The sequence below is a fragment of the Rhipicephalus microplus genome, chromosome 7 (assembly GCF_043290135.1).
Source record: "Rhipicephalus microplus isolate Deutch F79 chromosome 7, USDA_Rmic, whole genome shotgun sequence".
In the NCBI taxonomy this organism is placed as follows: domain Eukaryota; kingdom Metazoa; phylum Arthropoda; class Arachnida; order Ixodida; family Ixodidae; genus Rhipicephalus; species Rhipicephalus microplus.
Window position 1 is genome coordinate 26,696,554 of NC_134706.1, and position 25,182 is coordinate 26,721,735.

General features: G+C 44.2%; 2 protein-coding genes across 2 annotated transcripts; both read left to right on the forward strand.

Annotated features, from left to right (window-relative positions):
• The first annotated feature begins 4,269 nt into the window (after positions 1–4,269).
• Positions 4,270–7,461, forward strand: LOC119179988 (uncharacterized). Its single transcript, XM_037431118.2, has 2 exons — positions 4,270–5,902; positions 6,426–7,461. The coding sequence occupies exons 1-2, from the start codon at positions 4,517–4,519 to the stop codon at positions 6,729–6,731; spliced, it is 1,692 nt and encodes a 563-aa protein (XP_037287015.2). The 5' UTR covers positions 4,270–4,516; the 3' UTR covers positions 6,732–7,461.
• A 1,106-nt stretch (positions 7,462–8,567) lies between these two features.
• Positions 8,568–23,622, forward strand: LOC142767723 (uncharacterized). The gene is made up of 7 exons (XM_075869936.1): positions 8,568–8,576; positions 11,931–12,064; positions 12,604–12,704; positions 13,633–13,733; positions 16,441–16,641; positions 19,520–19,583; positions 23,533–23,622. The coding sequence occupies exons 1-7, from the start codon at positions 8,568–8,570 to the stop codon at positions 23,550–23,552; spliced, it is 630 nt and encodes a 209-aa protein (XP_075726051.1). The 3' UTR covers positions 23,553–23,622.
• Positions 23,623–25,182: the final 1,560 nt, after the last annotated feature.

Consider the following 25,182-nt stretch of genomic DNA (forward strand, 5'->3'; position numbering starts at 1 on the left):
GAACATTAAGGGTGGTATGCACAAACCAACCTTTTACTTATATAATGCTTTCCTTTTCCTGAATAGTATTCTACGTTTGTTATGGGGGCACGCAAATTGTAACCGGGTAAAGATGACTACTAGATCTCTTTTTGTCGCACACCTTCCATCAAGCTTAATTGTATAAATTAGAAATTACTACTATTAATAATATTGCAAGAAAACTAATGATAAGGTCGATTTGTTAACACTAAGAAATGGAAGTGTGCAGGTTATACCATCAGAAAAGAATCAGTGCAATGGACACCAAGAGGTTACAGGCATGGCCAAGGGCAGCAAGCTGAAGTGGAGCAACACAGTTAACTTTGGAACCGCGAAACAGTCTGCTAGCACAGGAGAGTGGGATTTGTTGGAAATCTTTCAGCGAGCCCTCACTGATGCACCGGACATGACACTAGGGGACAAAACATTCAATAATTAGACTTGCCACAATATTCCCCGTAGTTTCAAAACCTACTACTGTCTGTCTTGGCAGAAAAAAAAACTGAATGCAACCTGCAGTCATTACCATCTACACAGCACTTGACAACGTGGAAACCGTTGAAAATTGTGAACAAAGCTCCCTAATTCAATAAGCCTGCTAAAAGCGTGTCCCAATTTAAGCCTAACTAAGACCACGAGCAGCATTGCGTACCTCCGCAGCGCACACATGTTCGTACATGGACTCAAAGCAAGTAACTTATTCTTGAAGTATGGTAACAGACCAGCACAAAGAAAGGAATAGGCAAACTAACATGTTTTACTAGCAGCCACGCACGTTTGAATTGCAAAGCAATGCGTGGCGCCCATACGCTGGAACACTTAACGAAATACGCCTAACAAGGCCACGGCAATTGTAACCACAGTAGAACCCATTTCCTAGCTATAGCAACGCAACGAGTGACACCACACCACTACGCGTGCTAATGGCAGACTTAAGGCGCCCCTACACTTTCGAGAAGCCCGCACTAACCGTTCAGAGAACCATGGATGAGATTGACAAACCTTGAAGCAAGGCAACTCTTCGCGTTTAACATGTATGCACTGTTCTACTCTTTGAAATAGTAAAGCCATGCTTACTCGATGCAGTGCCGGTAGCCCGTCCGCCATAGGATCCCTCGGCGATAATGCGGAAAATACGCCGACGGCGGGGTATATGAGTACGTACGTCGTTTAGCACTCCTGGAACGAAGGCAAAACTTGTTAGATGATCAAAATTCGCGCGTCAATAAACGCAGACTCACGAGTAAAGCTTGAGCGCGAAGCCACAGCCGGTCGACGAGCCAAGTCGATGCTTAAAAAAAATGAAAGAAAGAAAACAGGGCAAGGGTTAGCACGGCAAAAGAAATACTCAAAGCACGAGTTCATTCTCATAGGGCTAACCCACCTGCGCTCCGCCAGCAGGCACCCGACGCGAGGTGATGTGCAGACGAAGTGCTTTAACCACGTGACATTCGCACGCCAATCTTCAACAAGCCGGCAAGCTGAACAGGGCCACGCGTGCCAGCCCACGAAAATAACCACATTACGTACCAGAAAAGACTTGAACAAAGTAATGGTAGTGGTGGCCCCACGGGCAATCCAGTTCGTCCCGTACAATAATCCTGAGGACACAAAGGAGCTACCTGCACTACCTGCCTGACTAACCGCGAGCTGAGCCTACCCGCCCGCGTCCCCGGGAATATTGACCATGAAGTAGCGGAGAGTCCAATGAACCCACTCGCTAAAGCTATATACACGCAACCCAGCCTCAAATGTCACTCAAACTAAGCTATAAAAATTGAGACGCGACTCGTAAACGTATACTGCTACTATCACGTGCCCGCGCCTGAACATGTGCCAACGCCATTCCACGGCGCCGAAGAACTGATGTCTGCAAAATGCGCAGCATGACGAGCAGCTAATGAAAAACCGGAATGGGCCACCCGCATGTAACAGTTTGAAGGTGATATACTTCGGTCTCCACGCATGCGTTGTTGAAGCTAGGGCTGATCGCGCCATTACGTCACAATATCGTTCGTCACCGTCTTATCGGCGAGATCAGCGCCCGCCGTACTGCGGAGGAACAAAATCGAAGAAAAAGATGTACACAAAACAATACAGAAGGATGGAGCGTCATAGTCTGGCTCAAAATGTTCTAGTGCCTAAACTGCTCAGCTGAAGCGGTCCCGGATCGCTTCCGTGCGGCCGCATTTTCGCGTACATACACCTTGCGCTCTTGTACTGCAACCCTGACGTGTACTTATGTGACGAACATGAGCAAATAATGAAACTAGTTATATTTGCAGTCGTTGCTTTAACTGTTATCACGCCACGTTTTTCTTTACTCCGTTGTAACAAGAAAGCATGTTCCAATGTGTGTTTCTATGTGTGCGTTAACTCACACCTCTTAAATCCACCGTTGCGGAACATGCATGGCTATGGCGCTCCGTTGATGTGCCCCAAGTAACGCGTTCGACCCCGGCTGAGACGGTAACATTTTGGCGAAATGTCGAAGTCCTGTGCAATGTGCGATGCCATTGCACTTTCAACACATCTTGTGTAATTTCCGGTGCCCTCGAAAGAAACCTGTCCCATAATTACAAGGTGGTATGTGTTCGTACAACCAAAGACATGTATATTTTAAAGCATATCTCAAGGCTTCCAGAAAGATATTACGCGCAGGGTGGACCGAAAAAAAGGAAGGGAAAAAAACGGGGGCACAGCGTTTCACAGCTTGCATGATTTGTTATAATGACTCTTAAGTGCTGTTTTGGGCAGGTTGTAACTTAGTTACGTGGTCATGGCCGCTGGATGCAATGCGGCCGTGACATTACGATCCGGGCGAGCAGCTCATGGCTTTCTTCTGATGAATTTCAATATAGATAAATAAAGGACTTCTTGAAAGTCTTAAGTATAGAATGAGCTGACGCTTATAGATGTCTGTTTCGATCAAGAAAGGCGCCACGCCCGATGGGACGAGATCGAATACGAAAAGTAATTATATTGGGGCCCTGCAAACAGGCAGATCTTGGGCTCCCACCAGGAGGCCAAGCACGATGGTCGCGTTGTTGGCTTGCTGACCTGTATTAGGTTGACCCGGTGCAGACTGCGAATTGCAGCCATCCATGTCCGAGACAGCATCGCTGTTAATGCTCGCACACTTCGCCTCTCACACCTCCAGAGCACGTGCATGGGTGTAGCGTCGCCTTCTTTACATATGGGACGCGTGGCATTGCGAAAGTGTCAACATCCCAAAATCACGATGGGATAATGGCGTGCCGTAATGAATCAGGTTCCGAAAATTTCAATTACTCGGGTTCTTTATTGTGCGCATAAATCTAACTAAACTGGCCTCGATCATTTTCGCCCCTGCCAAAATTGCGGCCACCGCGGATGAGATTCGATCACACGACCTGCATTCAGCATCATTCAGGCATCGGCGTCGTTGGTGGTGAATGAAAAGTCATCTTACCCGTGACCGAAAAACCGAGAAAGATGCATATAGAAATCACAGCATGGACTGAATTATGATGAGTGGGACAAAGCGTCCATCTGTCCGTGCATCCATCCGGCCATCCATGCGTCTCTCTGTCCGCCCATCTATAGTAAACACTCCAAATACCCCCATCTCGCATCTTTTCATCGTATATAGATCATACACAAGTACCACCATCTAGCGGACAATCTAAAAACTAAACTCGCCTGTGCACGTATCTTCTTTTCGTCATATTGTTAGCTTCTTTTCATCATATTGTAATGTTCCGCTAACCTAGAGGACGAAGAAGTGAAGGACTAGGTGGTTCCTGCTCTCGCCATCTTGGTTGTTTTCGCCCGCACTACGCAAAACACGTGTTTCGGGAGCAGTGTCCGGAGCACATGCTGGAAACGTCATCAGCTTGAAAAAATATAACAAGGGGCAGTGTTTGCGGCTTACCGTTTTTTTTTCTTCAGCGTTTCAAGTTCCTCTATATGCGCTGCAAGAGACGCAGCAATACGTCAGCATTGAAATTATCAGCCAATACACGCCTCACGTCAGTACGCCTAAAGTATAAGTGAACACACGATGACCGTGCGTACTGCGCCACGCCCGAACCTCTAAGATAGCGGCATATGCACGCGGCGGCCGACAGAAGGCAGCGATTTTGCATAAGGTCTCACGCAGTTTGGCTCGTCGGTTCACGATTTTCAGAAGAAAACAGTTGGGCGTGACAGCGACCATTGACGAGTATAGCGATATAAATTTTGGTTTCCAGAGTTACATGAATAGCTTCCTCGCCTAATCTACACGTGTTTCATTACTTTTGCCTGAATCCAGAAGCACGACGGCGCCACTGCTCCCAGGTGACGTCATGATCGTTAATCGTAGATATAACGCATGCAATGCCCGCGAGGAGCGTGATTCCTCGATAGCTGCATGTCGCGACGCCCGTCTTAGCAGCCAGCGCTGAAGCCTACATCGTTTAGCGAGCACAAACGATTCTCCCAGCTCGAAAGGCATTAGAACGCAGTTCCGCAAATGAGTGTTCGTCTGACCCCCGACCAAGGCATCGACAGCCTGGTCTTGCAGATCCGGAAGTTCGAGACGCCGTTGGAAGTCGAATCACTGGACCTAACGAACTGCATTCATCTAGAGACCGACGAAGTGATTCCTATCATCAAGAAATGCGCGTTCACCAATTCACTTCGGTGCCTAAGCTGCTCGATCCAGCCTGGTGCCCTGGTGACGTTAATACTCGGGCACATGCGGCACCTTGTCCGCCTTGAGCTCACCCTCGTGTGCGAGGTGGTCCAGGAAGTGGGAGAGTATCCCGACAAGGACGTATGGGTGAACCGGTACATACTCCCCGACCTGCACCACATCTACGTGGAGATGGCCTACGACGCGAGTTACCAGCTTTTCGCCACAATTCTGCGAGAAAGCGTGAACCTGAAACACCTCCACGTGCACTTCCTGCGCGGCAGCTTCTTGAACGCCCTCTGCGAAGAGGCATTACGTCTGGAAAAATTCACTTTCACCTCGGAACAGCCGCCGCACTGCCAATCACTCGTCTCGCCGTTGGGGTTGTTTAACTGCATCTCTGTGTGCGCCAACGTCGAGCACCGCAGGCCTGGCGGAATCATGTCTGTCTTCACGTTTCACCATCTTGCAGAGGACTCCGGCGAGCGCCGTCGCATGCCGAATCAGGCGACTGTGGTTGCCGTTCACACCAAACGCAGAAACCTCACCCCTGAACTGATGCTAGCGGCCTTCCGTGGCCACGACTGGTCGTTTACCAATCGTGTGTGCTTTGTGTTGCTCCCGGATGACCCTTCGAGCGTCGTTTACCCGCAGGCGGGCCTGGTGTACCGCGATAGCCTTCTCTTTTTCTTCACAGATTCGTTCAGGTACCTCTTAGAACTCAACATCAGCTCCTTCCACTTTGGTGCCGACCTCGACGTCAAAGAACTGCTTCAGGATGCCACGCTGAAAAAGTTACGGTTCCTGCAGTCTCTTTCGGCGACCCCTTGCGGTCTGCGTCGCCTGTCGGCTCTGCGCCTTCTGGCGCAACACTGCCCACACTTCGGGGAACTGGACGTCCGCTACGAGAATGGCGGCTTGGTCCGCTGTCTCGGTTGCGAAGTGGGCGTTCCCCTGGATTCTGACGCACCGACCAACGTTCCCGGAGGCACTGTCGGCTTTCAGAAACGGCTTGACCGGCTCACCCTGTCTGGCATCAGGTTCCCTGTGGACCTGCACTTCATCGAGTGCTGCGGGCCAACCACTACGGTGCGACTCTCCGGTTGCGCCAGCCCCTCGAGCCCGCGCTACGAGCATCTGGCTAAGGTACTCTCCGAGACATGCTCACCCACCTGCCTGGTTCTTCGGCACGGCAGTATAGACATTGAAGACGCCTCTGTGTTGGTGAGCTTCTTTTATGCAAGTATCTTTTGATGCCGCAATGCCCTGAATGTCACTCTGTTTATTTTAAGAGCCATATGACACACCAATTTTCATTGTAACCTATTATGTTGATTAATCCAAGTACGTTCACATAGCAAGCTAGCGAAGAGTTTTCGCGTATGGTCCTACAACTCATTTACAACTGAACATTTTTTTGTAAGCACGAGGGAGGCTTGAGATGTCACGACACACTGATGCGCTCATGAGTTGGGTTGTAACAAGCTGTTTGCTTGGCAAGCGTCTTCGTGCCGGCGAGCAATTTTGTTCCCCGATCGGCTCCACATGCAAATTTTGTCCACCTGGAGTTCTTTAACGTGCACCCAAATCTTAGCACACGGGCCTACATTTCCGCCTCCATCGGAAATGCAGCCGCCCTGCTTAAGAAAGTGTGATATATTTGTCGCGCATTCCAGGCTTCTGGCCTTACATTCCTTAAAGCTTTGATTATGATAGCGGCCAATCGATCATTGTCCTTTGCTTACAGGCCATGCTTTCGAGCGTCCACAGCCTGCTGTACCTGTACCTGCTGTCGACTGTTTCCTGTCCTAACGAAGTCGCCGAGACCTGCTTCCGTGCACTGGCGGCTGCTCTTCCTCGCCTACGTTTTCTTCACTACCATTACCTGACTTTGAACGGCGTGGAACGGAGTCTCACGCTCGTGCGCAGCAAGGACGATCCTGAGGACAGAGGCAACTTGCTCCGCAACGCTCCCTGCTACCAGTGTTGCTCGACTGCGACGTTCGTAGGACTCGCCAAACCATTGAACCGAGAGTTCGTGCCCTTTGCGTAGGCTCGGTAAAGGTCTGACAAATCTTAAGAGGTGATGCGTTTAGACATTGTGTAGACCCTTGTACACGACGAAAAAAAAATGTTTTCAACACCCCCGCCTACAAAGGGAGGGACAAGTCTTCACACTAAGCATGGCAGTCATTCAGGCCACGGAAGGCTCGCAGATGATTCAAGCAGACCTAGTCATCTTGCGCATACTGCATCCGGCGCATGCACAACCGAGATCGCAATGATTACTGTGTTTTTTTAGCTGCGACATAGACTATTTCGAACAGCAGCCATTGCTGTATCTTATTTTTGTCTTTTATCTAGGACGACCGCAAAAGGAAACAAGTTTGGTCGCGCGAAAAGAACAAAGACGTCTTCCTTACATTTTTTATCTTGTCTGAGTACGCAGCCGCATTCGCGTCAACGAGCGGCGACCCTTATTCAACCACACCATGATACTGTCGCGTCAGAGGAATCGCCTAACAAGAGAAGTGATTGAAGCCATCCACATCAGAAGGAAACAAAGAATTGTGTCAGCATGCCGTCAGCTGCTCTGAGCGACCCAGAATTTAGCTATCTTTCTTGCACTTGCAAATGATGATACCAATGTTATCAATTTTTTAATCCTGCTTGTGGCGTGTTAGGCCGTCTTTGCTGTTTGATGTTCTTGCATTTTTTTTCTTTTAAGTGGCACTTCACCTATACATCATCCGTTTTTTTTAATAAATGTTAGCTGCGAGTCACCGCTTGTTTGTGTTCTTTTCCTTTGTCCCACGCGTGCTGTTCAACCAAGATGAACCCATACACATACGCTCATAGCTTCCATTCTTATAAACTTGAGCATCTGTAGCGCTGCAACCTGACGGCTCGTACGAATACCAACGTGGATCTGTACCGACCGTGTATACCACTCTACGTGAGAAGGCTGTGCTCCTCAGAATGTTCCTCTGATCCCCGATCCCACCCTTTTTCTCTTGAAAGTCTGCACTGCTTATCTTACGCCGGCAGAAACTGCACTAGCTGATCCAGCCGGCTCGAAGTGTTGCGCAAGGAAATAGAGCCCTGAACTGGGGGCCCGTATATACATTCTCTAGGAAATGGTTATTCTCTCTCTCTCTCTCTGTCTCTCGAAAGAGCACGAAAATTTCAGTTACAAATTAATCAAGTATGTGAGGCGCCATGAAAAAGAGTTAACCCATAGAGCGTTTCCTTAAAATTTTAGTTCACTTCATATAGCCTGCTTTAGGCAGTATCAAACTTGAACCATTAAAATGGTTAGTTCATCTTGAGTCGCGATTATTGCAGGCTATGTTGAGTTAAAAAGAAAATCGCATGCAGTCTGAATGTAACGAGACGTTCCAGCATTGTGATTGCAACGGGAAATCGTTTGAATTCGGGGAAGGATCGAAGGACGCACGAGCTTTCGTTCGGCTTTCAGAAAAACGTGTACTACACCGCTGGTTTTTCATGTGTATCTTTATTTCGCCAAGTTTACAAGTGCGCGTGCAGGTAGATGGACAACAAGTTAGCGGGATTACAACAGTACACAAAAAGAAGAGTAACATTTTAAGTTCAACTAATGACAAGTTCAGGAGCAAATGTATAGCATAGTCACACGCGCTGTATTATACGACTGCTCATATAGAGAAGTACATGGTTGCCCCACAGACGCAATTAACGTAAAAAGCAATACCAAACATGAAAAACAAAAATGTGAATACAGACAGAACAATAGATTGAAGGAGCTGTATTCGTCATCAGTTTAATAATTAATTCAATTACAAATATTTATAGAAAGCATGGCGATACATTTTCTGGCAAAGTATTGAACTGCTCGCATTAATGCGACATGATACATGTAGGAGCGAAAGTTTTCACTAATATCTTTGTTTTAGACAAAATACAGGTATACAGAAGAGGAACACCCAGCAAGCGGTATTGAAACAAAAACGCCACCATAAAAGATGAACTGACTTTGTGAAACTATAATAACAAAAGCAGGGGCAAAAGTGCCATACGCAGTACGCTGCATTAGACAATTACTCACGAATACAAATACATGCTTTTCTAAACGTGACAGAACTAAATCTAGAAGCATAAGAAGTAAGGAAAAAAACGGAATCGCGCGAAATCACATGGAAGGAACCAGCTGCATACTTCACGAATTAAATAATAAATGGCATCCTATCTATTTACTTACCAAAAGCAGGCCGGTCACATTTGGCAGTGAAGTATTCGTGAAGGTCATCGTAATGTGACACAGGAGAAACCAACGCAGGTGAATTGAATACTCGGCCATCTTTGAACATAGATAGGTAGGGAAGTAGTTTCGCTGGTCATAGAAACATAGTTACCATATTTGACATTATCTCACGAACGTTGCAAAGAAGAAAAAGAAACAAGCAGGCCTTCTCCTTAAAAAAAGCGGACGCCACAGCTATCTCGTGAGAAAAGTATACACTGCTTTTCTTGTCGATCAATTTGGGGAGTGCTGGCACGTGCAAGCCTCCTCTCTTCTCATTCAGCGATCGGTCATATATCTCTTCTTACACCCTGTTCGTAGAATGCGCACTTTATCTGAGAATCATCGTCGAAATCCCCGCTGACAATTGTATTATTTAAAAAATGAAAAAAAAAAGCTGGTAATGACTATTTCAGCCATTCGGAAATAAACACGTCTCCTAAAACGATGACCTGTGTAATGACCAGTATGGCCTACTCAGCACGCATCCGCCAAGCCTGTCGGAACTGATAAGATTATTTGGCTGCTGATAGTAACTGCAAGTAGAACGTAGTTATAACTAATATCGCCGATAAGGTGCGGCAGAGACCTTCCTGTAATACTAAAGCTTCGCTTAATCTCGAGAAGATAGCGCCAGAAGCCCCAGGCACGTTTCCCTCTAACGAATCTATCATGCAGTGGCAATCTTTCGCAAAACAGTTAGTCTGACAAAGAAAAAAAAAACAAGGTGTATCGGTACGTGCGAAACGATGCACGTCAAATGAAGTTGATATATTGATTTGTGGGGTTTAACGTCCCAAAACCACCATATGATTATGAGAGACGCCGTAGTGCACTGTAAAAAATATCCGTGTTTTAACGTCGGAGCAGACCGTAGAAACTACAGAGTAACATCTGTTTCCTGAAAAATAGCGAGACTGGACGTTTAAAGCACAAACTGTGCTGCGGTTTATGGGAAACAGCAGGAGTTGCCGTAAAGCAGCAGTCGATGTTTCCGTTCTTTCGCTCCTTCCGTAAAACACCAGAAAAACGTATGTCTTCTGTACTTCAAGAACACGCTTCCGTGATTTGTGTGCACGGCGACATACTGGCTGAACTTTGACCATTCCCCCCGTTCGACAATGATACAGTGAACTAGAACAGAAAGTTAAGCGACAGCCATGGGCAATGCCTTGAGAGAGCTGTCGGCGACATACTGGCTGAACTTTGACCATTCCCCCCGTTCGACAATGATACAGTGAACTAGAACAGAAAATTAAGCGATAGCCATGGACAATGCCTTGAGAGAGCTATCGTGGCGGGTGGCTAACGTATACATACAGCGGCAACGCTGCAGTCGCCGACTAAGATGAGGCGTCCCACAGTGTGTAAGGAATGCGCAGATTCGCATTGTACGCTCATGGAAAGTCAGAAAACGAAGACGGAAAGTGTGATAACTGGGCAGGCTTTGATGAGGAAATTAAGCTTAGAGCAACATTGGGTTCGAAGATAGACTAAGAAATACGAGAGAATGAGGAAGAGAAACTGTTCATTAACTCACAATGGAGAAAAAGAGCTGCATGCAGGATCACTGGAAAGTGCCAGTATGGATACATATATATATTCGGAGAGGCGGAGAAGGATAGCAGCGGTAAAAAAGAAAAAGAGAACGTTTCAGAGTTTTTACCGATTAAGGAAGAGGATAATTACAGCATTATGATACTTCACCGCAAGGGAAGCTAAATTTACTATTAGTAGCGAAGTCGGGTTGCCATAAAAAGTTATAAAGCGAGACGATATGGTGGGCCAGCCTTCGTTAGTGTGGTCACACTGACGAAGGCTGGCCCATCAGCCGAAACATTTGTAATTAGTAAAGGTGTTTCGGCGTACGTCGTGCTTTTTCGCTTCCGATATATATATATATATATATATATATATATATATATATATATATATATATATATATATATATATATATATATATATATATATATATATATATATATATATATATATATATATATATATATATATATATATATATATATATATATATATATATATATCGTCGAAAGGCGCTGCACTTCGTTTTCAATCTTGCAAGATTGAAAGCGAACAGGTACTTGTACTGCGTCTATGAGACTTTATTGACAAAAGATAGTGAAAAAAAAACATACCCGTCCAAGAATCCCTGCATATATGTGAATCTTGATGGTGTGCATAATAGTTTACGTTTTTTTTTTTTTCGTCACATCGTGAGAATGCACGACACACAGAAGAAGAGACAGTGTACATGTTCTCCTATTTTCGTTCCTTTTTTTTTTCGTGCTTGCAAGCCTTGACTTGTTTAGTGAGAGCAATCCTATAATCGTAGCTGCGTTGTATAGTTGGCACACCAATTAACACGCAGTCAATGAAACACAGTAATGAAGTGTATTTTAAAAGGGTGCGGTTTGCTGTTTCTTTGTATGAACTCGTTGTTTTCACGCTGTTTCGCACCGTCAAGCCTACCATGCAAGCTCAAGCCCAATAATAAAATTTGGAAGGCTCGGGGAAACGTTTGTTCTTTTTATGAATTCATGAGTCTACTCGGTGAACACCGACGGCGACTTCACTTCGTCACCGAAGAATTCATCGGTTGTTGAATGGTTCTCACTACCTGCGACGAGAACATCGATTCTTCAGAACTATTTCCCTTTACACCACTTTTCCTGAATAACCGATAAATTTTTTGCACCACCATAGCTCTTCCCAACCACAACAGGCCAAAAGAAAAAAAAATGCGTTGATGGTCACACAAAATAACACGACTGCTGCGGTGTGTCCGGCCATCACTGCCCAATAGAATGGGTGCAAGATAGCATCGGTGCATCGTGGTGTCGGCTAGAATACAAAAACAAATTGTAGGCAGGCGCTAAAGTAGTCAGTTTGCCCCAAAGGGAGCGTCGCGAGTTCGATTAAAAGCCGCACCACCCGCCGGTGCCGTTTCAGCTGAGCGCCTCCCTTCGTAGCCTAAGAGGGCGCTACGAGCGTCGTGTACATCAGTCACGGCTGCATCTGCTCCCACAAAAACGCCGGATTGCCCCGGAACTTCTCTTCCTGCCTCCAAGATTCCTGTGCGCAAGGTCAGTAAAGCTGCTAAGACTCTTTTGCAACCAAAATCTTCGGGACTTAAAGCACAGAAGCGAAAAAAACCCCACAACGAGGACGCGCCCGGGGTACGTTCAAGGCTAGGCCTAACAAAGCACCCGCGCCGACCCAACACTGGCGCGGGCGCAACGCCGGCTACTAGTGACCCCAATGCCGAAGTGCCCATGATGCTGTCCGCGTTCGACATGGACACCACACCACCTTTGAGTGCAACAGACAAAGCACACGTGTTTTCCATGCCTGCACCGCTTGCAAGTCATACGTTCATTACTACAAAAATAGGTGTAGGAGACGACAGGGGCAGGAACTATCACTTGGCTGTGTGTAAACTTATTTTGCCATATTTGGCGGAATCTGAGTGACAGCCGTGAGGTACGATTGGTGCTCGCATTTTGCATGCAGGTTGTGTTGCATCTTGTTATTGATTTACGTGCTCAGGACCAAGTAGTGCTAGCAGTTCATTTGTTTGGTTCCTCACTTGTCAAGTTTTTTGGCGCACTCTTCACTTGTTCAGCTCAGTGGTCTCTGGCACCCTACGTGGTCAAGGCAGGCGGCTATTGTCAGAGCTCTCTCACCTTCCTGCGAAGTCCATCACCTGGCACACATCACAATCAGGTAGGCATTTATTTCACCGTTATCGATCATTACCTATCTTATAAACAGTTATAAGGTGCACTCGCATGCCACAGCTCATACGAGCTAGGCATGTAACATGTCTGTCGCTATTATAAGGTGAATAATGAAACACGTGTTTGCCATGCTTGCATCGCTCATACATACCTTATTACTAAATTAGGCACAGAAAACAGTAGGGGTAGCAACGGTAACATTACTGTGCGTAGGCATATTTCAGTGCATTTTGTGGATTTTTAGTGTCGGCTATGAGGTACGACCATAGTGCTCGCACGCTGTGTTGCACCTTTATTGAGTTGCGCATGCAGGAAGCAGTACAGTGAACAGTTTAATTCTTCGGAATTATATGAAGCATTGCTTGCACTCAGCAATAACGGCATTTTTCCTTTGTTAGTGTCACTTAATTGTATTATTGTGGTGAAGCCTGCTGTTGAGTTGCATCTTTGTAGTTTGAGGATGTCACAGGTCTGTTTGTGCACGCACTCATTAGTGATCTCCTCGGTGCCCATGCACATGGCTGTTATAAGGTGCACTTGTAAGCCGGATCAGCAGGAGTCTGCTGTCACGTACACACCAGGCGTGTACGTGTCTTTGTCGTCTTATCGAGCGCAGACAAAGCACTCGTGTTTTCCATGCCTGCATCGCTTGCAAGTCATACGTCCATTACTACAAAAATAGGTGTAGGAGACGACAGGGGCAGCAACTGTCACTTGGCTGTGTGTAAACTTATTTTGCCGTACTTGGCGGAATTTGAGTGACAGCCGTGAGGTACGATTGGTGCTCGCATTTTGCATGCAGGTTGTGTTGCATCTTGTTATTGATTTACGTGCTCAGGACCAAGTAGTGCTAGCAGTTCATTTGTTTGGTTCCTCACTTGTCAAGTTTTTTGGCGCACTCTTCACTTGTTCAGCTCAGTGGTCTCTGGCACCCTACGTGGTCAAGGCAGGCGGCTATTGTCAGAGCTCTCTCACCTTCCTGCGAAGTCCATCACCTGGCACACATCACAATCAGGTAGGCATTTATTTCACCGTTATCGATCATTACCTATCTTATAAACAGTTATAAGGTGCACTCGCATGCCACAGCTCATACGAGCTAGGCATGTAACATGTCTGTCGCTATTATAAGGTGAATAATGAAACACGTGTTTGCCATGCTTGCATCGCTCATACATACCTTATTACTAAATTAGGCACAGAAAACAGTAGGGGTAGCAACGGTAACATTACTGTGCGTAGGCATATTTCAGTGCATTTTGTGGATTTTTAGTGTCGGCTATGAGGTACGACCATAGTGCTCGCACGCTGTGTTGCACCTTTATTGAGTTGCGCATGCAGGAAGCAGTACAGTGAACAGTTTAATTCTTCGGAATTATATGAAGCATTGCTTGCACTCAGCAATAACGGCATTTTTCCTTTGTTAGTGTCACTTAATTGTATTATTGTGGTGAAGCCTGCTGTTGAGTTGCATCTTTGTAGTTTGAGGATGTCACAGGTCAGTTTGTGCACGCACTCATTAGTGATCTCCTCGGTGCCCATGCACATGGCTGTTATAAGGTGCACTTGTAAGCCGGATCAGCAGGAGTCTGCTGTCACGTACACACCAGGCGTGTACGTGTCTTTGTCGTCTTATCGAGCGCAGACAAAGCACTCGTGTTTTCCATGCCTGCATCGCTTGCAAGTCATACGTCCATTACTACAAAAATAGGTGTAGGAGACGACAGGGGCAGCAACTGTCACTTGGCTGTGTGTAAACTTATTTTGCCGTACTTGGCGGAATTTGAGTGACAGCCGTGAGGTACGATTGGCGCTCGCATTTCGCATGCATGTTCTGTTGTGTCTATTGATTTGCGTGCTCAGCAGTTCATTTCTTTGGAATTGCACGACACATTGCTTACACCCGACAACATTGCGAATTTGCACGTCACTTAGCCATACTACTGCTTAACTGCAGCTAATCCAGCATGGGAGTCCTTGTGTGTACCCAAGAAGTTGGTGTATGGCAACAGAATCAAGCGATCGCATATGCGAAGTTTTGGGTGCCCTATCTTGAAGCCACCCATTTCCATCTCTTGCGCGTACTACTGGCAGGCTACGGTGCAATTCATACTTGGTATCAACTGTTTGATTAGTCAATATATCACAAAAAGCTTTAAGTAATTGTTTAAAGTAATTATGTTTCAAGCTAAAATTTTAAAGTAATTGTATTCAATATTGGACCTGGCTGCACTTGAGAGGCTGAAGCTGCTTTCACATATGTGCAAGATATGAACATCTGTTGTCAACATTAGCGATATAATGGATAGCATTACTTAAGTTGTGAACATGTGTAATGTTGGAGCATATGCTAAGCTCACTTTTGACTGCACATTCAGGAATAGCCTTTTAAGAGACCCAAGTTGCGCAAGTATGGGTGCAGTTTTCTGTAGAATTTGTGCAGTTAATGTTACAGTCTCCGTCATTATTTCTTTTCCTTGCGCCGCCTGCTTCAACTTAGTTTAAACATTTGTAGCAGGTCAAGAATATTTATATTCACTGTGCTCTTATATAGAGGACTGCTTAAAAAGCATTGGCTAATGTTCATATGAAATTGAACATAACCTGACATGCTAACCAGATATTGGAATGATTCTACTATTGTAGACTGTAAGGTATTATTACCATTGTAGCAGTGTTTTTATTATAAAATTGGGCGGTCTGAAAAAGTGCACAAGCCAGTGAATGTAATTTAGCAAAATAAGTGCTCTACCTTCATTGCAGCCATAACATCAATGAAGAATGCCCACTTGCCGGCATTGCGCACAGACATTTTCAACATTGACCGACTACTTCGAGCACTACCACTATCACAGCAGTGTGTTGGGCGGTGCCCTTTGCCCTTGTGAGCCTTGTGGAGCTTTGTTTAAAAACTATCAGAGCCTAAGAAGTCACGTCTTCAGACATCACAAGAAGCGATGCAGCAAACAGACTGATGATGCGTTTGTCTGCTCTGTGTTGTCATGCGGGGCGAGTGTGCCTACTCGCACGGAGCTTCTTGGTCACATAGCTGCCCATCTGGAGAGTGGAATTGATGCTGTTATGTGTCCTTTTGTGGGTTGTGGTAGTGTGCTGAGGTCAGCAGGTTCCTTCAGAACACATGTTTCAAGGTATCACCGGGGCAAAACTGCAACACAGTGCACGGAAGTACCTGAAATTGAATCCAGTTCAGATCAAGAGCACAGTAGCACACCCCCTGCTGATGTTGGAGATAACTGTGAAAGGGAGTCTGGTTGTGACAGCGATTTGCCGCTGAACCCCTTTTTTTTTTTATAGTGATGTCATAATCGTGGAGTGCACGCCATTTTCCTGCTCATATGCTTTGGTGTTTACAAAAACAAAAGGAGCCTTTTTTATTTTGCAAACAAAATCTGTTGCAATCAATGCTCTATCTCGTCCACTTCTTTTTTTCTTGTCTATGTGGTTTACGTCCCTACCTTTCTTCAGCCTGAACCTACTAGCCAACAACATGTTCTAGTAAGCTGGTGCAGTAGTTTCAGGGTGGTATTCCCCACCAGTCTGTTTTTTGTCTTCTTTTTTTGGCGTGTCACAGCTGTTGCACTCAATTGTAGGGTGGTAATATAGTTCTACATTTCAATCAGTTTTCACTTTAATATCTCTACAGATGAATTCATCTATTATCAAGTAACTGTTATTTACTTTGATTTTTGGAATAATTGCAGGAAATCTTCCAGGAGAGGATGGCGGCCTGTGCGCCTGCATTATTTCAGATGATGGAGGAGGCGCCGACGAAACATACTATGGAACTGGTGGTGCGCGTGAGAGACGAAGGACAAAGAGAAAAAGCAGTCCAGGTAGCTGTGCTACCATTCCTCTGCGCGCATTTTAAGGAAGACAAGAACTACCTTTACCAAGTATTTGAAGTAAGTTTCACTTTGTTGCATTATGTTAGTACAAAACTGGACAGTAACATCTTTTCAGAAAGTGATGTATTGGTTTGTTGAGAACAGCTTTAGGTTCTAGATTTTATAGAATACAGTCGATCCCGGGTATATCAAACTATGATATATCGAATTATTGGCTATATCAAAAAGTTGAGAGATCCCCTTGAATTTCCCATGCAAAAATACGGGACTGCTGTACACATCTATCGAACTCACGCACAGCAGAACATCCGCTAAATTGAACTCTGAGCCACGCTAAAGCCCACAAATTGCATTTTTCCTAACAAATAATGATCATTTATAGCCACAATTCGACAAGTTCCGATCCCTTTTCGCGTGCAAGTGACTAAAAGGGGGTGCTGAAAAGTGAAACATTGAAACTCCATCTTGCTGATCTAGCTCGTTGCACAGCACTTGTGAGTGCACCGGTATGCTTGATGTGCGATCTGCAGGTTTTAACGTGGGGGCATGGTGATGACCGAGGGCACCAAAACGAAGTGGAATGACTTAAGGAAGTTTAGTGATCTCATTGCGATGTTCGCATTCAATCGTGTATGATGGCATGTGGGACTGAAAAGCGTGGCCTTCGAGATGTGCAACTTCATGAGGTATTTTGGTGCTTCCGGTTTTAGAACGCTCATTTCGGAGGCTACGCTTTTTTCTAGCTTTCCGCACCAAAGCAACAGCTGTCGGTTACAAAATGACAAAGCCACAAGTGACATCGCTATCACCAACATGCTGACGGTGGGAGCTTGCTCGTTTGTGGGCAGCATCGCCTTTTGTGGCTTGTGGACCTGTGTACTTCTCGCCTCGTTACTGATAAATCATCATTTGGAAGTCGGCGCTACACATTGATACGCTCGTAGCGATAAAAATCATGGCTGGTGCTAGGAGCGACCTCAAGTAAAGCACAGTCGTGAACTGTTTCTTTGCGGGCTTTGTGCCAGGTGACGACTTTGAGTGCGTCATGACTGCTGTCAAGGGCGTACAATGCCTCAGTAAATTCTATGCCTTGTTAGTGTTTTCGGGCACCATCTCGGACAGCGAGCGGCTTCATTGGAGCAGAAGACGACGTCGCTGGTTCTGACTGCATGGATGCCGAGATGATGCCCAATGTTGACGGTGCCGTGGAATTATTGCTTTCGCCACCAACGCTCTACGGAGCTTACATTGGCATTCAGTGCCACTCAGCGCTGTTGTGGCCGAATGAGCTGAATTTGCTTACTTGGAAGGGTCCAGTGATATTGAGGACAACTGAAACTTGGTGGCACGCAAAAAGAGAGAAAAGTTTACAGACTATTTTCAAGTGAAATGAAGTGCGATAACTTGCAAAAGTAGATGTTCAGGCCTTGTTCTTTATCATATTGTGAGAGAATCATTCTTTAAGTGCTTGTTAGGATTTCAAAAAACTGTTTTTAGGTCTGAGATGCTCTAATTTATGCCTTAAATACACATATTTTGTGTTTCGACTCATCGATATATTGAACTACATATATCGCGATCCCCTTCGAGTTCAATATATCTGGGATCGACTGAATGCTGTGCAGGTTTTTAGCACAAAACAATAGCTTTTTCAGTTGAATTTTGTGAAAAAAGCTGCTTTTGTATAAAGGAAAATTAAACTTTGACTGCTGAAATCAGTTTTCTTCTAATTTCACAATTTCTGAACTTTGAGCAGACTTAACTTTTTTACACTTCTTAATCGATGTATTTTCTTCCCATAAAGAACAAGTGCAATGCTACCGTATGAGAATTTAGTGACCGCTGCAGCAAAATTTTTTGACAGAACAAATATGCTAAACATCCAAAAATACCTAATTCATGAATTGCTGGACACAAGTTAAAAGGAGGATAGTGTAGCTTTGCATATCTTTTGCCTTTGTGCTTCATTTTAAGGTAATTTTGGTGGCTTTGTACAGCAGCATTATTCATTAAAATTACACCGGAACACGCGCTTTGTCACAAGTATCAGCATTTGAAGATAGTGTAAAAAAAAGGCAATTTTCAATTTTTTTGTGGAACTTACTTTGGTTATCCGCATTGTGTCGTAGTCACAAAAATGTTCTGAAAAAAAAAATACACTGCCCTTGAGCCAACAGTTAGTGCGGGCAGGTGCCATTGTTTCATCAGAGCCACTAGGATAGGGAGTGAAGTCCCCAAGCATCCGACTATAAAGTTCACAGAGTGAATGAGAAGGAACGTAGCGCTGTGAAAAGTGAGACTTCATGCAACAAAAACTGTGTTGGGGCATGGTGCACGCATGGTGAACCACAGTGCACAAACTTGGTTTACTAGCCTTTTTCAGGCTCAATGGGAAAAAAAGTGTTTGTGTGCAATCAGAGTGCTCCACATGCACAAAGCATTAGTTTTTTGCAATGCACTGCAGAACAATGTTTCTCGTCACTTTGGCTGTAGTGCCTCATTACGACGCAGTGAGGAGGGCACTAAGAATGGGAATAGGCCAGAGTTGTTGCAAGATGTTGCTCACTTTGTCCCTTGCTGTCGCACATGCAAAATAATTTTAAGCAATACTATCACCACTAACATTGATATATTGACCTGCAATCATTCAGAGTTGTCTATGATGTTGCTGTAATCCAAAGAGAAAAATGAATCAAAATGTGAGCAGGTTTTTTTGCGTGCTCGCTATCCATTCTACTTTGCTCTAAAATTGTTCCAAGTTTCAAGGCTCCTAGGTAGGTAATTTGTACTTGGTGCACACAGCCTGCAATAGACCAGGAACCATGGTGGAAAACGGAATTGCAGGGATCGCATCTCTGATTTATATATTGGAATGGCCGCAACTGTACATATCTCTTTGTGCTTTTGTGTACATGGGATATTTTTGCTCATCCAGGAGGGAACAAGCATCACTGAAAAGCTTGCCGAGTTGCCATCAACGCCTACAATCATTGCACTGGGTGAGTTCCCTTGTCGATATCATTATGTGTTGATTGTTGTGCGAGGAGGTCAAGTAAATTGATGACATTTTACAACATGAGTGTGAGCCTAACTCCAGCTACAAGGTGCAGTAGATACTTATACACTTAAATAACAGATGTTGTCGGAGGAGAAGAGTGGAAGATGAGGGCAGACCTGCAACTGGGTTTTATTCAGTACACTCATGCAGGGAACCTGCGTTCATTCTGATAGTCTGAGTGAAGTATCACAGACACAATCATTGCTTTTGTTCATTAGGAAAAAAGCCTAGGCAAGCTCAAGTGCCATTGGGTCACAACTGCATCTCAATTCTTGTCTTTGCCAGTAAAGTCTGCCATGGTTTACTAAAAGTAAACAATTCGTATGCATTTAAGTTGGGCAGGTGAGAACCTTGTCTGGTCTTTATCAAGGGCTGGTGTTCCCTACATCATTCATTTATACATTGACCTGTATGACCAATGTTAACATTCCTCCATGTCTGAGTGACTTCGTTATCCTACTTGACGAGCGCACGTCGAACTCAGTGGGGTGGCACTTAGTGCAATCTTGCACACCTCATAGAGGCAATGCGGGGTCTTAGCATTTACCTTGAACGGCACAGAAGAGTAACCTTCACCCACAAACTAGCTCACCAGACAAAATGCTGTGCTTTAATATTAACCCAACTTTAACATCAGATCATACATTCTGAACATATTTACCACGAGCATGTGAAGACTTATTTTATGATTGTGCGTATTCGAAGACTGAAAAAGGCCATTGCACATTTTTTCAAAGGAAGCCTTGGAAAAATTTTGGGAGCGTACAAACCACTAGTAGGGTGTGTAAAATTGCACTAAGTGCCACACCTTTTAGTTTGTTAGTTGCTTATCAAACCAGGAGGAATGTTTACATCAATCAAACAGGCCAATATATATATGAACGGCGCAGGGAACACAAGTTGTTGATTCCTGACAAGGGTCTTATCTGCCTCTGACTTCAGTGAAAGTCCATTGATTACTTGTCAGAAACTATGACAGCCATTACTGGCAAGAATGAAATTCGGAGATGCAGCCTTGACCAATTGGCTCCTAAGCTTGCTGAGGTCTTCTTTTTTTTTTTCAGGAGGAAAATGATTGGGCCAGCGTATTTGGCTCAGATTGTACAAGAATTAATGCAAGTCTATGATGCATAGATGAGGAATTTGCAGACTGTAGCGTGTAACCATACGTGTTCTAAATGAAGCCCATTGACGAGTCTGTACCCATCCTTGTGCTCTTCTCATATGTTTCATTTGAACCACACCTTGATAACCTTAAAGGGCTCCAACACGAAAAAGGGCAGCAGGTGCGAAGGTGGCCAGAAGTCTCGCACAAGTGTGCACACAAAGATAATGAAGTTGGCCCAGAAGCTGCGTTTCAATCAGTGAAAGTGTGAGCATGAATCATACACATTTTCTGATGATATCCGGTTATTAGAGCTGAATATTATCTTGATTGTGGCTTTGCATTTTCAATTTAATTTGTTTGTAAGTATTATGAGCCTGGCGTTTTCTTTTTTTTTGTCCTTCGGAGTGTAGTCAAAATATACTGCTATTATTTCACAAGAGCCAGCACATGAAAATGCACTCTCAATTGAGATTTCTATATACTGTGAATTGTGCCAAGGACATATAGTATGTTGTGAAAAGAGAAAAATGGAAGGTTTGGCCTTAATTTTATCCTAGTTATCAATCTCACTGATGCTTCGTTAAAGAACCCCAGGTGGTCGAAATTTCCGGAGCCCTCCACTACAGCGTTTCTCATAACCATATGTGGTTTTAGGACATTAAACCCCATATATCTATCTAATCTCACTGATGCTTATGTTAAACAGGGTTTGGAAATTCATTCATCTAAACCAAGGGCATACACAGAACTTTTTAGGGGGAGGGGGCCCTTTTTGATCTGAACCAGAGGTCTGGGCAGGCAAATGGTAATTTTGCGCTAAGTATTTCATGGAGAAAAAAGTTTGGGGGGAAGGAGGGGAGAGGCACGGGCCCGGTGTGCCACCGCCTGGCTACGAATAAGTGTAGTGTATATTCACATGATGTTTCTTAGTTCAGGTCAAGCTCTTTCAGTTTTTTTACAGGATCCTCAACCCCCCCCCCCCTCCCACCTCAGCATAGTGAAAAAAAACATTCTGTGATCAATAAACAGTGCTTAAAAAATTTCACTAAAGCTGCTGCTTGGGCGAGTTGGTTCATGATTAAAATATGTGCCGTCTTTTTTTGCGCTGGTAAATCTATATTAAGAAAGTTCAGCCATAATTTGTAGCTATATGTGGCACATAGAGCTTAACAGCAGAATGCAAAGTTGAAAATCAGTATAGGTATTCACCCGTGCATTCTGCTATACAATAGCAACAAATATTTCTGAAAATGTAACTGCTCATTCTGAGCATGATCAGAGCCAGTGGGAAACTTCTCAGGAGCGCCGGGCAGGCCCTATACATCCTGTGCATTTTTGCTGATTTTAGGTAGTTTTCTCAGTGACTAAAAGGGATATTCATATAATCCATACATCATTTTCTTCCAAACTTTTTGCTCTTTTAACTTCATAATATAGAATTTTTGTGAATTTTTTACCACTAGAGCTTGACTTTTGAGTTAATTGGCATCTATGAAAATTTGTAACACAATAACGGTAAAGTGCATAGCTTCTATTTTGCTTCAGTAGCTGTATACAAAAAAAATAATCAACTGGTTATCTTAAAATACATGGGAAATAATGGTAGCTAAGTAATAAAAAACTGTTTTGAGATATGGAATAAAGTTCAAAAACAGGTGAAAAGTGATCGCACTGTCAGAAACACTGTTCAATTATTTTGTTTAGTAGTTACAAGCTTGGTAATCACTGCCAAAGTCAATTTTTCGCCGTGGAGCCTCTCGCAATGCTTGTCTTGTTTTTTTTTTTTTGTGAGATGTCATTCAGCTCTATCTGCAACGTATCGTCAAGTGTGGTCAACGATTTCCAGCAAATTCATTGTAGTTTGGCCAAGCTTCAATCCTATCTCAGAATAGAGGCTCGTGTGATACTACCATTATTAAATGCAAAAAAAATATTCAATGTCGCCATTTCTAGGACTCTCACCCTAAACAAAGAAAGGAAAGATTCTGTGACTCAATTCCCATTAACTCAACACTTACACTGAGTCGTTCTCACACATTGTTATTCAGTTGCATCAGAAATATTAGTCCATGTCCATTAGAGCATACCCGTTGTCCCCATGTATATACGTGATTCACCTTGAAAGATGCTGAAAAGGCTGGGAGGTTTAACAATAAAGAGCTTGCTGGTTCAGCACCTCAGTACGTCACAGGGATTTATTCACATTAACAAGAAAACTGTACGGGCTTCAACGAAATTTACACTTCCTCAGAACCTTCTTTACCCCCAGCATCTAAGGTTATCGACAAGCACGGCAAATGCAAGGTGTAATGATGCTAGGAGCTGAAAGTGTTCCAACCTATGTATTCTGAAGGCGGATTGTGAATACAAAGGTGCACAGTGTCTTCGGACTGCTTTAGAAGTTACCCGACAATCTTCTATACACAGCTGACTCTAGACAAGCATTTTGACTTTTGTACGTCAGAAAATTAGGCCGTAAGCATAGAGCGAATGCAAGGGGCTTGCACTAGAGTGTGTTTTCACTGGCTACTTCCTTTTGGAAAAACTGGTTTTGAGCCACCAAAAATGCTGTTTATGAAAAGCACGAATGTGGATGCACAAAGGGACACCCCTCCCCAAATTGCAAAGAAAACAAAGCGATTTTTTTTTTCACATTTTGCTCTACCACGTGCCCCTACTTTTTGTATCAAGGGCCATATACATACACAGAGAAGGCATTATAAAGTGTGTGTAAGTTGCTTCTTGCATTCATTTGATCACTTGTTTTTCACATTCTTTTCAGGCATAAACATGCTGAAGTGATGAAGAATGGTGATGTAGCAAGCTACAGCACATGTATTATATGTAAATAAATTCATCTGTGTTTTGTTAATGTTGCATTATTATTTATATGGTATGCAGCAGCAGGGGTGGTTTACACACACACAGTACATAAAGACTGCATTAGTGTAGGTTGAAACAGTACATAAAATTGGACATAAAACTCAATCATGAGAATCTACAGGCAGCCACATAAACATTCCATTCCATCCCGTAAAACATCGGCTTTTCGACAGTACTGGTCAACAAAAGCTTGTGTTAGTTTTTCACAAATTAAGTTACTACCAAAACTAAGTTTATTTTATGCTCAGTGAAACAACTCTTTCCTTCAAGGCAAAGAAACTACACAAAACCTTAGTCAAGCACAGAAAAGCCATTAAACGAAACCAGGTGTTTTACTGAAGCTTCTGTTTTCATTAATAATAACGGAATAATTTACAGCCAGACTGCTCTACAGCGATCTCCGTTTATTCCTCCTCTAAATACAGCAAATTCTGTATTCCTACAAACAGAGTCATGATGTGTTTGAGATAACAGATTTGCTGTGTTTGGGATAACAGATTTGCTGTGTTTGGAATAACAGATCTGCTGTGTTTGGAATAACAGATTTGCTGTGTTTGGGTTAACAGATTTGCTGTGTTTGGGTTGACAGATTTGCTGTGTTTGGGTTGACAGATTTGCTGTGTTTGGGTTAACAGATTTGCTGTGTTTGAAATAACAGATCTGCTGTGTTCAGGAATACAGATATGATGTGAAAGAGAATACGGAAAAATGTATAACAGAGACTTCGTGATACGGAGCCTGCTGTTACTCATTTACAGAATGCCTCCGGCAACGATTTACCAGCAGCTTTTGCTGTGTACCGAGACATTTTTTTTTACAGTGTGGAGGGCTCCGGAAATTTCGACCACCTGGGGTTCTTTAACGTGCGCCCAAATCTGAGCACACGGGCCTACAACATTTCCGCCTCCAATTGGAAATGCAGCCGCCGCAGCCGGGAATCGCACCCGCGACCTGCGGGTCAGCAGCCGAGTACCTTAGCTACTGCACCACCGCGGAGGGGCACGTCAAATGAAGTGCACGAAATGTTGCAGCGAAAGGGATCTGCGCGATTACTCTCTCCATAGTCATTGTAACTGCGCGCAGGCCAGATTAATGGTTGTGTCAAGGACGACCAATGGGACATATCATAGTTGCTTGAAGATATGCAAATGCCAGGAATATTCTTAAATGTTTCAATTGTTACGAACGAAAACATGCGCAGGCAGCGTCCGCAGATCGAGTGCTCGAGGGAGACGACAAGTCTTACTGGAGCACAAAAAAAAAAAAAAAACAAGAGACCAGTATGTTAACTTGTCGGCAATGTATCGGCAAGATGAAAAAAAAAAACTTCACCTCCAGCGATAAAGATGTGCCATCTCTCTGCGTTCCGAAGACGTTTCCTTTTGTTCACTTTCTAAGCGATAAAAAGGCTGTCCTGGTACAAGTCACAAAGGGTGTAGTACTGGAAAACTTTTGTCGGGGTCGAACTACCCTTCATGGATGTTTGTACTTGATTACGAATATATATGCATGCCTACAAAAAATTGGAAAATTTTGGGAAAGGAGATAA